At 36.7% G+C, this 20,442-nt stretch overlaps 1 protein-coding gene across 3 annotated transcripts in view; it reads right to left on the bottom strand.

Annotated features, from left to right (window-relative positions):
* Akt3 (AKT serine/threonine kinase 3) overlaps window positions 1-20,442 on the bottom strand; it is a 237,517-nt gene that overhangs the window by 41,664 nt on the left and 175,411 nt on the right. For all 3 annotated transcript variants that reach the window (XM_038348695.1, XM_038348694.1, XM_038348696.1), the window contains exon 9: window positions 13,190-13,312. In XM_038348695.1, coding sequence (XP_038204623.1) covers window positions 13,190-13,312 — 123 coding nt within the window. The remainder of the gene's footprint in view (window positions 1-13,189; window positions 13,313-20,442) is intronic.

The following is a 20,442-nucleotide window of genomic DNA, read 5'->3' as shown; positions in this document are numbered from 1 at the left end:
CTAGTCCTTATTTAACTAATGTGTTAAAGAATTTAAAATTATTCTATAATATTTCTAAAAATAGTAATTCTTATAAACATAATGTATAGTTTTTGTAAATCAAATAATACCAATTAGAAAAAAGTGAATAAATCTTCTATCCTACTATACACACACTATAATCTAGTTTGTATATATTACACCAATCCTGCTCATTTATATGCATCAGAAAGTATTCTTTTAAAAGACTTATTAATGATTTATTTATTCTTATTTTATGTGCACTGATGTTTTGCTTCCATGTATGTATGTATAAAGATGTTAGACCCCTGGAATTGGAATTAAGCTGCCATGTGGATTCTGGGAATTGAACCCAGGTCCTCTAGAAGAGCAGCTAATGCTCTTAGCCACTGAGCCATCTTGTCAGCTCCCAGAAAGTACTATTAAAAAGAGAAATATTATTTTGCTGCATTTGAAAAAAACCTATTCTGAATGATTAGTTTTAAACAAAAGAAAAAAGAATCCAAAATAAATAAACTTTTTTCCCCAAAATTTGGGTAAAATTTATTTTTACAGAGCTCACCAAGGCCAGCTGGACTGAGACTGAAAAAGCACGGAATAAAACCAGACTCCCTGAACATGGCGGACAATGAGGGCTGCTGAGAAGCCAAGGACAATGGCACTGGATTTGGATCCTACTACACATACTGGCTTTGGGGGGGCCTGGCCTGTTTGGATGCTCACCTTCCTATACCTGGATGGAGGGGGTAGGAACTTGGAATTCCCACAGGGCAGAGAACCCTGACTGCTCTTCGGACATGAGAGGGAGGGGGAGTGGAGGGGGAGGGGGAGGTAAGTGGGAGGCGGGGAGGAGACAAAATTTTAATAAACTAAACAAACAAACAAACAAATAAATAAATAGAAAAAATCCTGAACTGCACCAAGATTTGTGGCCTCAATCTCAGCTGAGGAAAGAAATGAAGTCAATGACAAGTGATAGACAAGTACAGAACAATGGTGACCACTGTTGCCAGTTGTCCCAAAAGTTGGTTATAAGAACATGGAACTTTAAAATGTTCTAACTGGAAATTCTTGAGTAAATCAAGGCAGTTGGCTATCATTCCTTTTATATTACTGTATTAGCTTCTCTTCAAAAAGTAGTACAATGATATTCTAATGAGATAAGCTTAGAGATGATGGTAAGAAGTGGTAAGGAGTCACAGTAAAGGTCACAGGAACACAATACATGGCGGGGGGAGGCAGCAAAATGATTAGGGTATTGAGTGAAGTCTGGTGGCTTCTATTAAATTAGTGCTCTGCTCCATCTCACTGATAATCTCTGACACATTAATTTTTACATACCTAACTTTCATTTGCACACAATACTCAATTACAGTACCTATTTGAAATGAGGGTTTTAAGCATACAATGATATGAATAAAAAAAGAATTAAAACTGTGACAATCATTTCTTAATAATGGAGAATTTAATGTCTATTCTGTTGTGAAACAGTTTTTGTAAAAGATCAAATAATAAATATGCATTAGAAAAAAAGAATAAATCTTCTATCCTACTATGCACCCATTACAATCTAGTTTGTATATATTACACAAATCTGCCTCAAAGATGTGTTACATTTGTTTATGCTGCATTTGTTTAATTACATACAGATATGTTGCATCTGTTGACCTTGCCTGCTTGGTCAACAAAGAGCTGACACCTGATTCATCTAATAAAGAGCTGAATGGCCAATAGCTAGGCAGAAGAGGGAAAAGGAAAGCTGGCAGGCAGAGAGAATAAACAGGAGAAATCTAGGCTCAGGAGAAAAGAGAGAAATAGAAGGAGGAGAAAATGAAATAGACACCCACCCGGGGCCAGAAGTCACTCAGCTGCTAGTCAGCCAGACATGAGAAAACAAGATATACGTAAAGAAAAAGTAAAAAACCCTGAAACAAAAGGTAGATAAAGTGAAACAGATTATTTTAAGTTAAAAGAGCTAGCAAATAAACAAACAAAAAGCCTAAGCTAGGCCGAGTATTCAACATGAGTTATGATTTGGGAGCTGGTGGCCCAAAAACTGGTATACTTTTCGTAAAACAACAAAACAAACAGACAAAAAACAATGTTTTTGTTTGTTTTGGGTGAAAGTCTAGCTGTGTAGCCCAGATTGTCCTGGAATTCATGATGCAAATCCATGTGGCTTTAAGGGCAATGCTCCTGCTGTACAGTGCATGCCACAATGCTGGGCAATTTAGAGGATGATTTTAAGTTATCAAAATGTCCTGAGAACTCCTGAATAATACTTTCTTTTAATAAAAATGCAAAGTTCAAGCATGAAAACCTACAAAAATATTTCTTCAGTTCAGTAAGTTTGTTAAAGTACTTTCATTAGTTTTTAAATAAAATAAAATATAAACATCTATTTCTTAGTTATTTTACATGTCTACTTTCATTCATCAATTACTTGTTTTTATCATAATCATATTTTATCACACCTAAAATATTGCATTATGAATGACAAAAAATCACTTATCACCAAAGAATAAACAGAGGTCATCACCTTAGAAAATACTCCATATTTTTTTTTAAATCAAGTCTAATCTTATATCAAGATAAATTAGGAAGTAATATACAATCATTATATACTCAGTATTTTGCACATGATTCACTAATGTTCTTATACAATATATAAAAAAATCATAAGTGAGGTGATTTATGAGCTTGCAGGATCCACAAATTCACCTAAACATCTAAGATTCACTGTCTCAGAACTCTTAATGTCAACAATTTGCGTATTAGATTAGTTAAAATCCAGTTCTACTGTGTAAATAAGGAACTAAACATTTGAAAATGCTCTCTCTTTGATTTTCTCTTTTAAATCTCATGGTTTTCCTTTCTTTCTAGTAAATGCAAACTTCATTATTTGTTATTGTTCAAGCACTCTCAATTTTCAAAATTTAAAACATCTGTTTTACTTCTATATAAGCTTCCTAGATTAAGGATACTATAGTAGCTTACAGTTAACAGATGCACAGCTAGCAAAAGCAGGAATATTCCTACTGTTGTACTGGCTTTTTGGGAACGCATTATCTTTGGATGGATACCTTGTTGATGGATATTATATCTATCAGCCTACATATACTAGGGAGGGCCTTGAACCTTCCTCAGAGCAATGTGCCTTACCCTCTCTGAGGAGTGGATGGGGTATGGGGAGGGAGTGGGAAATGGGATTGGTACATAAAATGAAAAAACATAGTTTGTTTTCTTTTTTAAAAAAGTAAAATAAAAATGGAAAAATAAAAATAAAATTAAAAATTTATGCAATGCCTATAAATAAAAAAGCTCACAAGGTCCTGATGAGGAGCAGAAGGAGCGAGAACATGAGGGAGAAAGTCAGGAACGTGAGGGGTGCGTTCACTCATGGAGACGGTGGGACAGAACTAAAGGGAGATCACCAACTCCAGTTGGAATGGGACTGATGGATCATGCGACCAAATCCGTCTCTCTGAATGTGGCCAACAGCAGGGGCTGACTGAGAAGCAAAGGACATTGGCGCTGGGCTCTGATTCTTCTGCATGGACGGGCTCTGTGGGAGCCTTCTCAGCTTGGTCGATCACATTCCTGGACCTGGGGGGAGTTGGGAGGACTTAGGACTTAGCATAGAGTGGGGAACCCTGATGGCTCCTTGGCCTTGAGAGGGAGGGAGGGGAGGTATGGGTGGAGGGAAGGGGAGGGAAGGGGGAGAAGGAGGGGAGGGAAGGGGTAGGAGGAGCGGAGGGAGGGGGTAGGAGGAGGGAAGGAGATGGAAATTTTTAAATATAAAAAAAAATAAACCATGAGAAAAAAAAATCTAGACAATACCATTTATATTACTCTGAGAAATATGCCTATAAATAAAAAATCTAGACAATACCATTTGTATTACTCTGAGGAATATCACACTTTTGGGCTGGGCGTTATTAAGATACAATGCCATATATAATTACTATATCAATAAATGGTAATATTTATTGCACAACTCAAGTGGTAAACATTATTTGACAGTGATCTTGATTCCATTAGTGCATGAAGAAATTGTAAACTTAAAATCCTTTTAAGCTAGGTAGTAGTGGTACATGCCTTTAATCCCACCACTTGGGAAGAAGAGATGGGAGGATTTCTGTGAGTTCAAGGCCAACACGGACTACAAGAGCTAGTTCCAGGACAGGCTCTAAAGCTATACAAAGAATCCCTGTTTCAAAAACAAACAAACAACAAAAAAACTATAAAAAACCCCAAAACAAACAAACAAAAAACTTTTTAAAACTATTTTTCATGGCGATCTGTGGACAAAAAAAATTAACAACCCACTTAGTTTCTTTCTGTTTAGTTGGTGTGTAGAATAAAACTCTAAAATTCTTAGCTATTCTTAATCATTGTTTCCAAAGCTTTTATACCTCATAGTAAAGATAAACAACTGAAATTTAGAGTACATTCCAAGGTCAGTGGAAAGGCTGCCTGAGAAATTCAATTTTTAGCCATCATGATGCCTCAGGCACAAGGAGGTAACAAGGAATTCCTGCTCAGCACATTCTAGATCTTGGTGACCAACATACATTCCAAAACAGCACCAGAAAAGAGATTGAATGAGCATGGAACTGAGTGTGTTAAATGCTCATCATTCATTCAATTGTATTCTGGAGGTGCCTCTGAACCCTCTAAAGGCAAGGTCACAAGGGTGACCCTGAGATGAGAAACGTTTGTTCTATTATAGGTCAGGAAGAATAAACAAACAGATGATAGATGGATGGATAGATAGATAGATAGATAGATAGATAGATAGATAGATAGATAGATATAGATGCATATATACATATACAGATGCATTATCAATAAATAATTTTTACCATTCACCCTATACCTCACTTTAGCACAGATGAACCAATTTCAGTTTTAGAGACCAATACGGTCTATGGCTCAAGAAGGCAGATTTCTATTCTACACAAGCAGATCTAACTGATGTGGGATATTCTTCTGTATACTGGTTGCTTTCATTGGTTGATGAATAAAGCTGTTCGGCCAATGGCTTAGTGTAGTTAAGCCAGGCAGGAAATTCAAACAGAGATAGAGAAAGCAGAGTTGAAGGAGACACCATATAGCTGCCAAAAGAAAAAGATGCCAAAATCTTACTGGTAAGCCACAGCCTCATGGCGATAAATAAATTATTAGATATGGGTTAATTTAATATGTAAAAGCTAGCTAAAATATGCCTAAGTCACTGGCCAAGCAGTGCTATAATTAATATAGTTTCTGTGTGATTATTTTAGTCTGGGTGGCTGGGAAATGAAAGCACAATCTCTGTTTACATAATGGTGCCCCAATGTTCAGCAACATACCTCCACATAAAGCCTAAGGAAGCATTAAAAAAAAGTGTTTCTAGACCCACAAAAATGGGAATCAATTGCAGTTTATTGGTAAGCATATTTTTCAGATAGGCTGTTTGCTGGCAATGAGCAGAGGCATGGTTTCTTTAAGAGACAACTTCCTGGTTCATGCTACCAGCACAAACTCTTTGGGGAAGTCCTATTATGGAGCAATTAAATGGGTTTGTGAGCAGCATGCTACTAGTTGCTTAATGTCAACAAAGACCCCCTGTATCCCTGGAGTTGGAGCCAAGAGCACAGAGGTTGTGAACATGCCTCCACCATGGAGGATGGGGTGGAGCCAACAAGCAAAGCTGCAGGGTTAATCCTAGTCACAGCTGCTTAGCATTTTAAAAAATGCTTTTGGTCAGGAAGGATTGCAGATACATAGTAAAGACAGATTCAGACAAAAAAAAAGGCCTATAAACAAGCCATAGTAAGTTTAATAAATGTGCATGTTTTTAAGACAGAGAGGATAAAAGACAGACAAAGCCATAGATAACAAAAAATATAAGGAAAAATAGAATAAAAAATCATAATGGGCCATAAAAAATAGAAAACAAAAAGTCTGGATTGTATATTATTTTGTTTTTGTTGAAATTTTTGACTGCAGAGATATATTTGATTCTAGGGGTTGCTAGGCTAAACCAATAAATTTATTTTAAAAGTATCTTGACTTCAAAATTTGAGTCTAAGGATATGTCACTTTGGAAAAGAGGTTCTATTTTTATTTCCACAGAGAACAGGAACTTGTGGATTCTTTCCAGGCTAATATGGTTTTAGAAGTTGTTTACAAATGCACTTCCTGTTTACTTAGGTAATATTATATCCTTCTAGGGTCTTTGATGGAATTTAAGACAGTTATAGTTTTTCTTAGTTATTATAAAAGATAAAGCAAATACGAAACTTTACACTCACAAAGATGAAATAGGTAATAGATTTTTTCTTCAATTTTTGCCTAGACTAAATATTGTAACTGTAATTCTTGTTTGATAAATGCTTTGTTATTAAGTAATTTTACTATGTTAAAGTTAAAACCTTTCTTTTTATTTAGACAGAAAAGGGGAGATGATGTGAGATGGTCATTCTTTATATGGATTACTTTTATTGGATGATGAATAAAGCTATTTCAGCCAAAGGCTTAGCACAGTAAAGCCAGGTGGCAAATCCAAAGGTGGAGGGAGGGCAGAGTCAAAGAGACACTATGTAGCCTCCATAGAAGAAATATGTTAGACCCTTACAGGTAAGCCACAGCCTCATGGCAATACATAAATTAATAGAAATGGGTTAATTTAATATGTAATAGCTAGCTAGGAATATGCCAAAGCCATTGGCCAAATAATGCTGTAATTAATATAGTTTCTGTGTGATTATTTGAGTCTGGGTGCCTGGGAAATGAAAGTGCAGTTTCTATTTACTAGGCTTCTGCGCATCCAGACAGATGCTGATATCTCACAAGCTTACCTGTAGAAACTGAATGATTCATTCATGATCATGAGACAGCCAGCCACCAGGTCAGACATGCTGAATCTTTCCCAGTTAGACACCACTTTGTGGTGCTACACAGATTATTCGATATGGGTTAGTCAAGATGTGAGTAAGAGGCTGAAACTAATGGGCCAGGAAGTGTTTAAATGAATACAGTTTGTGTGTCGTTATTTCGGGGCATAAGCTAGCCAGGCGGCCGGGAGCCGGGCGGGACGAAAAGCAGGCCTGCCTGCAGCTCATCACTACAAGCAGAAATACTAAAAGAAAAAAAAAAGGTACAATATTGGCAGTGGCATAAACTCTAGCCGTACATTACCAATATATTTAAAATTTTGCTATATACAAGTAAGGAGATAGCTCAACGGTATCATTTAATTATACAAGTGGAAGCTGCTCTTAAAGTTACTGGCTTAAATTTTCTAGAAAGGATGAAATGCAGAGTTAAGAGTATTATTAGAAGTGAGAGCTATATAGGCTGGAGAGGTTACTTAGTGAGTAAGCTCACTTGCTCTTCCAGAGGACTCATGTTTGATTCTCAGCAATCACACTGGTTCACAGCTGTCTCTAACTCTATTTCCAGGTAATTCAAGGCTCTTTACTAGCCTGTAAGACTCTAGGCACGCATGTGGTGCACAGATATATATGTAAGCAAGACACCCATAGATATAAATTTTTAAATTAAAGATTTGAGAATTACACAATCTGTCTTCAACTCAGCATGCGAATAAGTCTCTCTTTCTGTATTAAAAATATATCATTATTTCAGAAGAATATCAGAGGACTTATAAAAATTCCAAGTCTGTGGTAAAAGGACAGTTGGAGGGTTCTTTTACTGGTATTCTAACCAGACAGCAAATAAAACTAGATATTCCAAAGTATTAACAGTCGCAACATACAGATCTTTCTATCTCCTCATAATCACTAAGAGAAATTAATGACTAATTCTAGAATCATTACATTCACATCTATAAATGTCCCTGTCTAGGTTGTCATGGACAACCATGGTCACTGTAAATAAATATTGTGCTTATAAGTAAAAAATATGTAGAAAAGAAAATATACAACTTTCACTACTGAAGATTCTTGTAAGGAATCTCTTCAAATTTTCATGGTATCCTGAAACAATATCAAGTTTTATTAAATAACCTAAGTGTTTATTAAGGAAGTCCTTAATGAAACAGAATTTCATATAATGTCATACACTAGTAAATAAAGCAAAGCTACTTTCTAAAAAAGTAACAAAGGTTTTAGTAATTAGTTGTAACTATGAAATCAAACAAGGACCAATAAAATTTCTAAGTTAATACAACAAGAGGCTTTACTTCCAATGCTGAATGGGAACACTATTTGCAGTGTTAAAGAAAGAAATTCAGGAACCAGAGAAAACAGTTCAGTATGTAATGGCACCTTGTTCAGGGGGGCCCATGGGGTGGAATGAGGGAATTGATTACCAGAAGTTGCCTTCTAATCTCTACAGTGTGCAGGGTGTGCGCGCGCACACACACACACACACACACACACACACACACACACAATAAATCGTAATCTTTTTAAAGAAAGAAGTTCAGCCACTGCAGGCATCGCAAGCTGATTTGCATATAAATAGCTACCAATTCATTAATAAGATCAGAGTCCACTCTGAGACTCATAAACATGAGTACCTAAATAGGGGCAGGAAGTGTCCTTTTTATGGCAGGGTTTTACTCCATAGCTTTGACTGGCCTGGAACTTATTGGGCTACAAGAAGGGGTTGGCCTTGAACTGAGAGATCCACCTGACTCTGCTTCCTAGGTACAGGGAAGTTGTGAGATATTATACCTAACCCTAAATCAGTTTTTGGTGATACTGTTTTTAATACATCTAATATCTAAAGCAGTCATTCAGATATTTCTGGTTAATTTTAGTTTCATAAAAACCTAAAGGTTTGGGGCTGGAAAGATGACTGAGCATTTAGCAACACTCTCTGTTTTAAAGGCCTGGAGTTCAGTTCCCAGAACCACTCTAGGATTCTGCAACTGCAGTTCCTGGGGATTTAACACCTCTTTTGCGTCTCTGAGGGAACATGCACAAATGCATAAACATGCACACACATACAGATTATGGAGGACTCTCATTGGTTAATAAAGAAACTGCCTTGGCTTTTTGATAGGGCAGGATTTAGATAGGTAGACACACACACACAAATAAAAATATTAAATCTTTAAAAATAAACATAAGGGCCAAGAAGATGATTCAGTTGGTAAGGGGCTTGCAATCCAAGCATGAGTATCTGAGTCTGGATCCCCAGGACCCATGGAAAGCATTACCCCAGTGACTCTTCAGTGAGAAGGAAGTGGAAACAATTGCTGGAAACCAAAGATCCACTTAGCCTGGTACAAACAATAGTAAACAGGAAACCTTGTCTCAAACAAGATGAAGGGTGAGGACTGACATACAAGGTTATGTCATCTGATTCCAAATGTATACCATGCTACACACACACAACATAATATACTAAATACACATATATACATATCACAAAGACTTTAAAACAGATAAAATCCAATGCATTTCCATTTTCTTATCTAGTTTTCAACTCTAGAAAGAATGTTATACAAAAATGCACATTAAACCAGGAAATATGATTCATGGTGCTATACTCTGGACCTTAGCTGTTCTTTAGATCAGCCTGGTGATACTAGATGAGGGTAGGACTTTTAGAAAATGGAGTCCAGTGAGAAGCCTGGTCCCTTGGTCCGCAGTCTCGAGGGCAAAGTGGGAGGAGTACCCTTTCTCTTCTACTGGCTTTCTCACTGATGAGTTAGATAGATTCTCTACTATGTGATTCCTGTATCGCTATATGGATTCTTTACATCAGAGGTCCAAAAGCAAAGGGTCTACCTAATTTTGGAGTGGAATAAAACCATTAAAATCTATGGGCAAAAATAAAACTCTTTTCTTCATAATTGTTATATTATCATAATAGAAAGCTGACTTGATGGAGGAGGGTCATCTGTCTATGTGTTACTTTCATTGGTTAATAAACTGCCTTGGCCCTTTAATAGGACAGAAAATTAGGTAGGCGGAGTAGACAGAAAGCAGAGTCAGTCAGACATCTCAGGCAGTCGCCATGCCTCTCCTCTCAAAGATGGACACAGGTTAAGATCTCTCCTGGTAAGCCACCACCTCGTGGTGCTACACAGATTACTAAATATGGGTTAATCAAGATGTGAGAGTTAGCCAATAAGAGGCTGAAATTAATGGGCCAAGCAGTGTTTAAATAAATACAATTTGTGTGTTGTTATTTCGGGTGTAAAGCTAGCCGTGCGGGAGCTGGGTGGGAACGCAGCCCGCTGCTCCTTCTACACAAACCCATGTTCCAATAATCTTGTTAGTGTCAATTTAGTTTTATGCTTGCAGAACACTGTCTCAAATCCAGACCTTGATTTCTTGTGATCCTACCTAAATGATCCCATTTTGTCAGACAAAAGCTGGTGAGCTTCAGATGCAAAGAGCATGAATATAAATTTTAAATTATGCTTTCTTAATTACGTGTTCTGTGATATACAATATGCTCTCTATACTATAAATGTATTTCAAAGATTAAATTAATGCAACATTTTTAAAGGGAATTTTGAGAGAACATAGAACATAAAAACGTTTGATAAAAGTTACAGCCTTGTATATGGTAACTATATGATGGGTATTCACATACAGAGTACACACTTTATATTATATGTTGATAAATTAAATCTAATTTCATCATCAACAATATAGCAACAAAATGTATATTTAATGACCTTTACTATAGTAATAATTCATTTGACTAGGTATGTCAGCAGGCAACTCTGACCAAGACCCTCTGACTGCTGTACTCCATACTGATGCTAGGGCTCAGATAAACTGTCTTCTTCAGACCTCTCTGAACTAGTAAGTCTATCTACTACTGTTGATTATTTCGGATTTACTCAGTACTTCAAAACTATTCTCATTTCTTTAACTCCAGGCTTCTCTGCCTTCTTGGTTTCCATAAATATGATTCATTAGCATGAGTAGTGATGAAAAAGGTAAACTTATGAAGAGATAAGTTAAGGATTTTTAAGTACAGTTGGAAAATTATATATTATATATATGTATAACTAGGTTTTTTAAAGCATCTATACTTAATACATAGAATAGATATAAAGGTGCTGAATTCCACCATATTCCTAGTTCTAAGATAAACTAAATATAACCATCTAGTTGAATGTATTTACCATCCCTGAACTAGATATTTTATGGCTGTATATCTCATTATCTTTAAATACAGGATTCTAATCCTTCATTTAAATTTTAATTGACTATATAACAATATAAACTAATTTTATTATTACTGTGTGAAACGATATTTTATAAGACAGTCCTTAAGACAGTTATCCATAACATGAGAGTTACAGAAAATCTTGAAACAAACTAGGTACCTGCTTACATAACTAGATAAGAATTAAGAGTCCCAAATAGCTTTATAAGTAAGACAGTAGTAACACGATATTCATTACTTCTTAGGCACATACCCAACTTCATACAAAATGTAATTCCATGAAAATATCACATAACCTCTATTTTTTTTTTTTTTGGTTTTTTGAGACAGGGTTTCTCTGTAGCTTTGGAGCATAATTTCTATTTTTACAAACCAAATTATACCTTAAATGAAATAGTTCTGTAATCAGCAAGGCAATTATCAATCCAATTTTAATAGGTAAATATTAACACATGATTTCTATTTTTCCCTAAGTACTGGGGTCTGAAATCATCCATGCTAGGCAAACCCATTGGGCTACACACACCTGGTATGTATTTGTAGTATATGTGTGCAGGAACATGTGCTTGTATGTGTTGGGTAAGTTCCTGTAAGAGTGATAAATTCTACCATATTTAAAATTCTAAGAAGTACTTCTAAATCATTTGATTAATTTGTATTAGTGTGCCTGTGAGAACATGTGGAGACCAGAAATTGATATTGGGATTTCTTCCTCAATCACTTCTCCACTTAATTTCTGAGACAAAACTTCCCACTGGACCTGAGGCATGCCATTCAGGCCAAACTGGCTGGCCAGATATGCCCCAGGGTCCACTTATCTTCACTTTATAGAGTTTAAAACATATGACCATGCTTGGCTTGTATGTGGGCAATGGAGTTTGGAACTCAAGTCCACTTGCTTGCCCGACAAGGACTATACCCACTGAGCTACCACTCAGTCCAGTATTTATTTTGAGACAAAGTCTCACTAGATCTCCCAAGGTAGCCTCATATTTGTGATCATACTTCAGTGATTCTATAGGTGGGTTTACAAGTACAGACTACTTCTAGCTTCCCTGCCCCAACCACAGCACTGGGTGCCTAAGTGCTGGGATGGAAGTCAGTGTCATACCTAAACTGAGCAAGTGTCTGGCCATTTAGCTGTACTCCAGGCCTTTACATTTTAAAGAAGATGCTAAACTTAAGAATTTGCTGAAAATATGCCAGGATCAGGATTCCTTAACATAGTCAACCTTATTCATGACCGCATCATGAGAATTATCATTTACTTACAGGATCTCCTGCAGGGAGCAGCAAATTACAGAGTGTAGTCAAATCTAAACCCACTGACTGCTTTCATAAGTAAAGATTTGTGGGAATATCGCCAAACACTGATTTATATAATGGCTAAGGCTAATTTTACCTTTCAGTGGCAGAGTTGAATAGTTCCAATAGAGACTTGACAGACAGAAAAGGCCAAACTACTTGTTACCTTGCCTTACAGAATGTTTACCTATTATAGCTGTTTCAGCAATGCCCAAGCTTTGATTACCAACACAGCAATACAGGGTTTTGACAGATGAAAAACTAAGCAAACTACTGAGTTTATAGAAAAATGTGCGGAATATAATCCTATCAAAAAGTTAATACCACAAAGAAAATGCATGTTTTCCTTCAAATAACCTTCTTAGCAAAGCTTCTTCATAAATATTTTATGTCTGAAAATAATAATGAAGTTGCAAATCACCTGACTAACTCAGATGTTTATCATTTCTATAATTATAGCATTTACGGGAAAATGAAATTACTCTTGGTAGATCAGTTTTGCAAAGTTAAGAGAATTTTCATATGCCAAAAACCAAAACATAAAAGAACCACTTACATATCAGTAAATGAAATTTCAGATCAACTACAGCAAAAAAACATTCCTAAGAAGACTGCTTTTCTCAAAACTGTGTAACTTTGTAATTACTTTGTTTGTCCCTACAGTCTCTGCAAAAAAAAAAAAAAAAAAAAAAAAAACACAAATGTTGTTGATTACATTTTTTTTTTTTTTTTTTACCTTGAGATCACGGTACACAATCTTTCCAGAATGTAGATAGTCCAAAGCAGAGACAATTTCTGCACCATAGAAACGTGTGCGGTCCTCAGAGAACACCCGCTCTCTCGACAAATGGAAAAACAGCTGCAGGGTAAACAGCAGGGACAGGATTGTAATAATTACTGATTTAGTGGGGGAAATTAACACAAACATAAAACACCTCTCATCACCATATTGTGATGATAGATAGTGTACTCTCAGTGGACACCGAGCACTCTAAGACAGCAGCTGGCTTATCTTTTGCAGGTTTCCAAGGGGAAACTGCGAGCTGTTAAATCAGCGTTTTAATCAATATACCAATCTTGTTTAAGGCATTCTGCTTGCTACCCATTTAACCTTCAGGTACCAGAGGAAAAAGTATGCATCATTAGATTGCATTTCCTTCTAACTATAGTGCTGTTCCACTCTTACAAGGAATAAATATTGACATTATCAAAATAAATGAACAGGAGCATGGGTATGGTGTTTTTATTTAATTATTTAAATTGCATTTGATTTCAAGGAAAAATATGAACTTCCTTAAACTCATTTATATTAGCCACAGTTTACAACTATTATTTATCATATTTCTAGAAATACTTCTGAAGCTTCAAATAACATTTTCTGTAATAAGAAATTCCACAACTTTAAGGTTTTATATATATCTTAACAATGCTCAAACTGGACTGAGGTTTCCACCACTCCTGATATGGAGTGATTTTTAATGCCCAATCCTTTTATTTTCGATTTTAACTATGATCTCCTATGATCATATAAATTCTAAGCCAATCATTTCCTAGTTAATCAAAGGTATTCCAACAGTCAGCAAGTATTTGCTGGGCAGTTACTGTAAACACAAACTAAAGTTCTAGTTTTATGAAACATAAGTCCCATTATTTAATGATTAACATCATATCTCATCTCTCAACAGGAGACAGTTAGGAGGACAGTGTTTGCCTAACACTTGCAAGGACCTGTGTCCACTCCCAGAACGACAAAAACCTAAAAAACACTAAGCACAGAATAAATAAAAACATCTATTTTCTTAGAAAAACAGACATCAAGAAATAGATCTGAGGAACCATGAACTAATTATCAATCTTTGTTGAACTATTATACTTTATCAAGAAATCCGCCAAGATTGATAATCTAAAATATCTTTGCCCTGTATAAACATAACTATGACATGTTTGATTTTAGTATTTGTATAACACATATTTTTAACACAATTGAGATTAAAATATAAATTATAAGAAATGCACATGCTTACAAAACCAAATTATGTAGGGCCGGTAATAAATACATCTGTATCTAGTTTATAAATGCGAAGAATTTCTGTGTAAAGTAAGAAACATAATAAATGGAAGAGAAAGAAAATATGCCAAGAATGAAAATTATTTACAATCCTGAATAAACCACTAAAATGTCATTGAGCATACTCAATACAAGTCTGTGACAAAAAAGGAGGGGGGGGTAGAAGGAGGAGGAGGAGGAGGAGGAGGAGGAGGAGGAGGAGGAGGAGGAGGAGGAGGAGGAGGAGGAGGAGGGGAGAAGGAGGAGGAGGAGGAGGAAGGAGAAGAAGAAGAAGAGCCTTCTACTGCAAGGCCAGAAAATAACTATTTCCATACAGACCACTAACTCAAATTGCTAAGAACTGTAGCTTATACCAAGGCTTGTTCAACATATAATTTTGAAACTAGGTTTTTCTCTGTAGCCGTGGCTGTCCTATAACTCACTCTGTAGACCAGGCTGGCCTATAACTCACAGATATAGATCAGCCTCAGGCTCTCAAGTGTTGCGATTAAGAGTGTGCCACCACTGCCACCAGGCTACACAGTTTCTTACAGATTTACTCTTTCTTCCTTTATTCTACTCCTATCTCTACTTATTATTTTGTAAGGCAGCTTTGTATGTGACTCATTTGCTCAAGTAAAGACAGGAGAGGAAGAAAGAGTATTGGTATGCTAAAAAAATGACTGAAAGAACATTAGATAGATTGGGAAGGAATTTGTTAGACGTATCTAAACTATGATGTTCCCTACTTTATTCCTGTGTTTTGTCAAATCTGTGACACCACAGTGGAGAATGAATTACTTCTGAAGAATGAGTCATCAAAAAAATGATGAAAAATAAGATCTGTGACACTGAGTCTAACATGCCAGGAGCACTGCAGATGCTGTGATCACGTGTTGATCTGAGACACTGAGTCTAACATGCCAGGAGCACTGCAGACGCTGTGATCACGTGTTGATCTGTGACACTGAGTCTAACATGCCAGGAGCACTGCAGACGCTGTGATCACGTGTTGCTGCAGTAGTCTCCACAGTGTCTAGATTTCTTTAAAAAAAACATCAATTCTACCACTGGCTAGCCACTGACAAGAGATACAGAGCCTCTCTAAATTAATATACTGCATTCAAGATTCTAGGTCTTTATTTGGATGGTATAGCTAAAATTTGTCTGCCAGCCAATTTCCATAAAAGTATCAGCTCAAGTTTTATAATTAAGAAGAAGAACTCTGTATTTCAAAACTCACTGCCATATGATGTGTCCTTTTGCTACTTTATGGAATGCACTCTGTAAAGACAAGCAGTGATCTTTAATTGCCAAATCTGATGATAATACACATTTAGAAAAATTAACAGAGAGACAGACAGAGACACACACACACACACACACACACACAGAGAGAGAGAGAGAGAGAGAGAGAGAGAGAGAGAGAGAGAGAGAGAGAGAGAGAGAGAGAGGGAGGGAGGGAGGGAGGGAGGGAGGGAGGGAGGGAGAGGGAGGGAGGGAAGCAAGGAGGGAGGGAGAGAGGGAGGGGAGTGAAAGATCCAACTTTACAAGTAAATAATAAAAGGATCTGAGGTTATACTCAGGTAAATAATTTCTGAAAGTGCACAAAGGTTATTCATCACTATTAGTATAACTGCTATAGAAGCCTACAGACATTGGATGAAACAGCACTAATACACAGGACACAGTAATGTGCTGGAACACGGCAAATACTACAAAGGACTTTGGAAGAATAAGTATGTTTGGGAACACCAGAAGTTATGTTGGATCTTGACGAGTGCTTCTGAGGGCCATCGGCTAAGGAGACCACAAGCACCCTTCAGGAGAATCAGTACTCCAGAAGAATTTGGACCAAGGGAGAGATCAATGATGTTGAGGTTTCCTTGTGGCTGGCTGAGTAGATGTTGCTGAAAACAACATAGAGGAAAAAATTTGGTGATAGGGATACAGGAGCAATGGGCTTTATTTTGACCTACTGAAATTTAAATATGCAATTGATGTTATATTTCAATTTTAGAATTATGGATACCAAGGAAATTGTTAAAACTAAAGAAGTACAATCCAAAAGCTTAGAAAAACTAGGGGCAGAGTCTCAGGGTATTAGTACACTTAATGTCAGGGACAAGCAGCAAAAGAGAATACTGATAAGAAGTGCTAAATGAAGCACAAACAAACCAAGAACCTGAAGAAAGGAAGAAAAAGCATCATGAAAGGCTGCGGAGATGGAGCAGTTCATGAAATTCTTGAACTGCATTCCTCAGAACTTATACAAATAGCCAGACATGGTGGCATGTAATTGTAAACTCAGCGCTGTAGGGAAGCAGAAACAACCCCTTGCAGATCCCAGGCCAGCCAGCCTAGCCTAAATGGAGGTCTCTGGATCTTACGGGACACTTTCCCAACAAGTGCATGACTCCAGAAGAGCACCACCATGGCAAATACACATGCAAGTGTGGCTGCAGGAACACATGCACACAGAGGCCAAAGGGTAACCTGTGATGTCTGTGAACGTGATGTAGTGTGTGTCCCTAGCTCAGAACTTGCCATGTAGGCTAGGCTGGCTGGCCAGAGGATCCCCAGGGACCCTTCCATTTTCACATTTCCAACACCGAGAATACAAATATATGCTACCATGGCTAGCATTTTCTCCTTGGGTTCTGGTAATCAAACTTGGGTCCTTGGGCTTGTGAGACAATCACATTCCCAACTGAGCTTTCGTCCCAGCCCCATTTGTCATCTCTTTACATTTAAAATATTCAAACCTATTCTTATAGCTATTTTGAAATACGAAATAAATCAATTAACTGCAGTCTCTTCACTTAGCTATAGAGTCCTGGAACTATACCTCCTATCTGTTTTTGTATCTAATTACCAACTCTTTTCTTTTTCTCCTTTCCCATCCCTAGAACTATGATTAGACTGGTACTTTAACATATTTTAATTAGTATTTCTGGTCTGTAATTTCATGAGATCCATAATGCCAGCTTCAACTTAAGATAGGAATGGAGTGGGGTAGGTCTGGCTTATTTCATGTAATACACAATCCTACAGTTTCATTCCTATTTTCCCTCTTACATTAGATATTTTATTCTAAGATGTTTATTCTTCCTTTATTTGCAGTTCACTAACTTTTGTTAAAGTGTCCAGGCTGGAAAAGATACCTCAAAGATTCGAGATTCGCAGTATTTTCTGCTCTTGCAAAGGACCAGGGTTTTGTTTCCAGCACCCACATACTAGCTAACGATTATCTGTAACTCCTCTTCTGGCTTCCATGGGCACTGCATGCACATAGTACACACGTACACACACACACACACACACACACACACACACACGGTACAACACTCATACTCATAAAATAAATAAATACACCTCTAAAAGTCTCACCCTACGGTGTATGGACTAGGATCTACAAGGCAGTAATATACAATTCGTGTTTCATGCCAAAAGTGTGGAGGAGCTTGAAGTGCTCACATCATAAACAACAGATGGCAAAGAGCCACTATGCCATTGCTTCAGATAACACAGCTCATGAACACTTCAGGGATTAACAAAGATATTTCATATAAAACCTTGATAATAAGAAGCAATATCTTTACTTTTATATCCCAAGTCTGTATCACTAACCTTTGTGAAACAATCCTAAAAGAAACATACTGAGAGCAGCAACTCATAATGTTTTTCATTGTTTTCTAATGGAACGACTGAGACCATGAGTACACCAGGCCAGCGCTGTCTGGAAGATGGACTATTAGCACTCGCTGTAAGGACTTCTAAAGTACTAGTTTACCAATTAGTATAAACCACCTTCCTTTTCTTGTTCTTGAGGATGTAGTTGATGTTTCCATTTTTACTACATTTTAATACCTGATTTTTTTCAAATTACTGCTTTACCATTGCTGTCAAAATTGCCCCCTCTACATGATTATAATGGGGCTACAAATCCAAGAAAAGACAACTCACTGAGAAAACACCTATAGGTATGCATTTAGGAGGAGGGAGAGGTGAGCAGGATCTGGGTGGAGTTGGGTGACAGAAAACCATAAAAAAGCATTGTATGAAAATGTCTATTTTCAATAAAAATACAATCTCTAAAATTTATTAAATGCCTCAAAGACATACCCATTCTAACAGCTGCATAAATACTAATATAGAAATTCAAGAAATATAAAAAGTCAAGGCAATATAAAGCCTTTCGAGCTTAAAACCAAACTCTAAGATACTGAAGTAGAAATGATGGAAATGTAAAAGATATTCTAACAAGAAGATAAATAAAATGAAGACATTAATGCCAGACCTACATAATAGTCAAGTCAGCAACAGAGATGAGAAGTTCTGCAAGGAAACAGATTTGGGAGATGAAGGGGCACAGAAATACTAGAAATTAAAAAAAATAAAAATACTTAAAGCCTCAGCACTGGACCCTGCATTCGAAAATACAGACCTACCAGTCAAGATGTGCCCACTGGAATAACAATATCAAGATTGACTCTGGGCATAAATAAACACTCTTTTGATGGATCTGAGTACTGTTCCACAAGAGGAAATTCATGCCTGGTACTGTAAGCATGATCAAAACCTATAGCTAGATAAGACATATGTTCTAAGAGAGAATCTATTGGTGCTGTTTTTCTAAATGGTGTATTGTTAAATTACCTTCTAAATACTTATATTTATACCCATAGATTGTGCTACTCCCAATCATAGCTAAAACAGCATCTCACCGCAGTGGGTAAAGTTTAATAAAGATGCATTAATATTCAAAACGCTAAGAATTAGGTACTTTAATGAGTGCTCAGCCATAGATGTTAATATTAACACTCCCCACGCCAAGGCTCAAAGAAAATTAAAGGAGAATAATTTTTCTTTTTGAAAGGGAGGTTGCTCTTGTCACACATTCATGAATACACAGGCAGTGCTAGTTGGACTCAGAACATTATTTCATTTTTTAAAAGGTATAAATTTGTGGGGAGCAGCTATAGTAATCTTGGTGCCTCCCATGAATAAAGACCCTGACACACATAAAAAGACACACAGACCAATGGAATGAAATAGAAAAACCAGAAAGGAACCCAAGAAATTGATGTTACCTGACTTTAAACAAAAATGCCCAAGATGGATAAGAGAAGGCCTCTTTAGTAAATGGCACTAGAAGAGCTGGAAAGATGGCTCAGCAGTGAAGGCTCACGTAATACTCTTGCAGGTGACTCAGTTCCAAGCATAAGCAGTAGATAAAGAAATCGGATGCCCTCTTCTAGTCATCATGGGCACCAAACATGCAATCAGTAAGCATACATAAAAAGAAGCAAACAGTAATGCACATAAAAAAATAAGTATTTACAAAATGGTACTAGAAAACTTGGATATACATAAATGCAGAAAAAAGAAACTATACCTCTATCTCTCACCTGTAAAAAAAAAGAATCCATTATGAATTAAAAGTCCTGAAACTCTAGAACCACTAACGGAGAACTGTAAGATACATGCACAGGCAATAACTGTCTGAATACAACTCGAATGGCTCCAAATGTAATAGCAGGAACTAACAAACGGGGTTACCTGAAATTACAAAGTTTATGCACAGAAAATGAAACAATTACCAAAGTGACTAGACAGCTGGTAGAACTGGAAGAAAATCATTGCTAACTATTCGTGTAACAGAGATTAATATTCTGAATTTATGACAAACTCGAAATACTAAGTAGCAAAGGAGGAAATAATCCAATTAGGAAATAGACAAAAGGACTGAAAAGACAGACCTAATAACTAAATAACAACGTGTTGTACTTATTAGTCAAACAGAAAATGTACACATAAACTGCACAGAGTCCTCTTGGCTCCAGTAAGAATAGCCGTCATCAAGAAAGCACAGAGGATGCAAGGAAAGGAGAAAGAATGCACATCAGTCCAGCCTCCATAGGAACAGAAATTCTTCAAAA

This window comes from Arvicola amphibius, chromosome 12, assembly GCF_903992535.2.
Source record: "Arvicola amphibius chromosome 12, mArvAmp1.2, whole genome shotgun sequence".
Lineage (NCBI taxonomy): Eukaryota > Metazoa > Chordata > Mammalia > Rodentia > Cricetidae > Arvicola > Arvicola amphibius.
The sequence above is the reverse complement of the archived record's forward strand: the minus strand, read 5'-3'. Positions and strand labels throughout refer to the sequence as shown.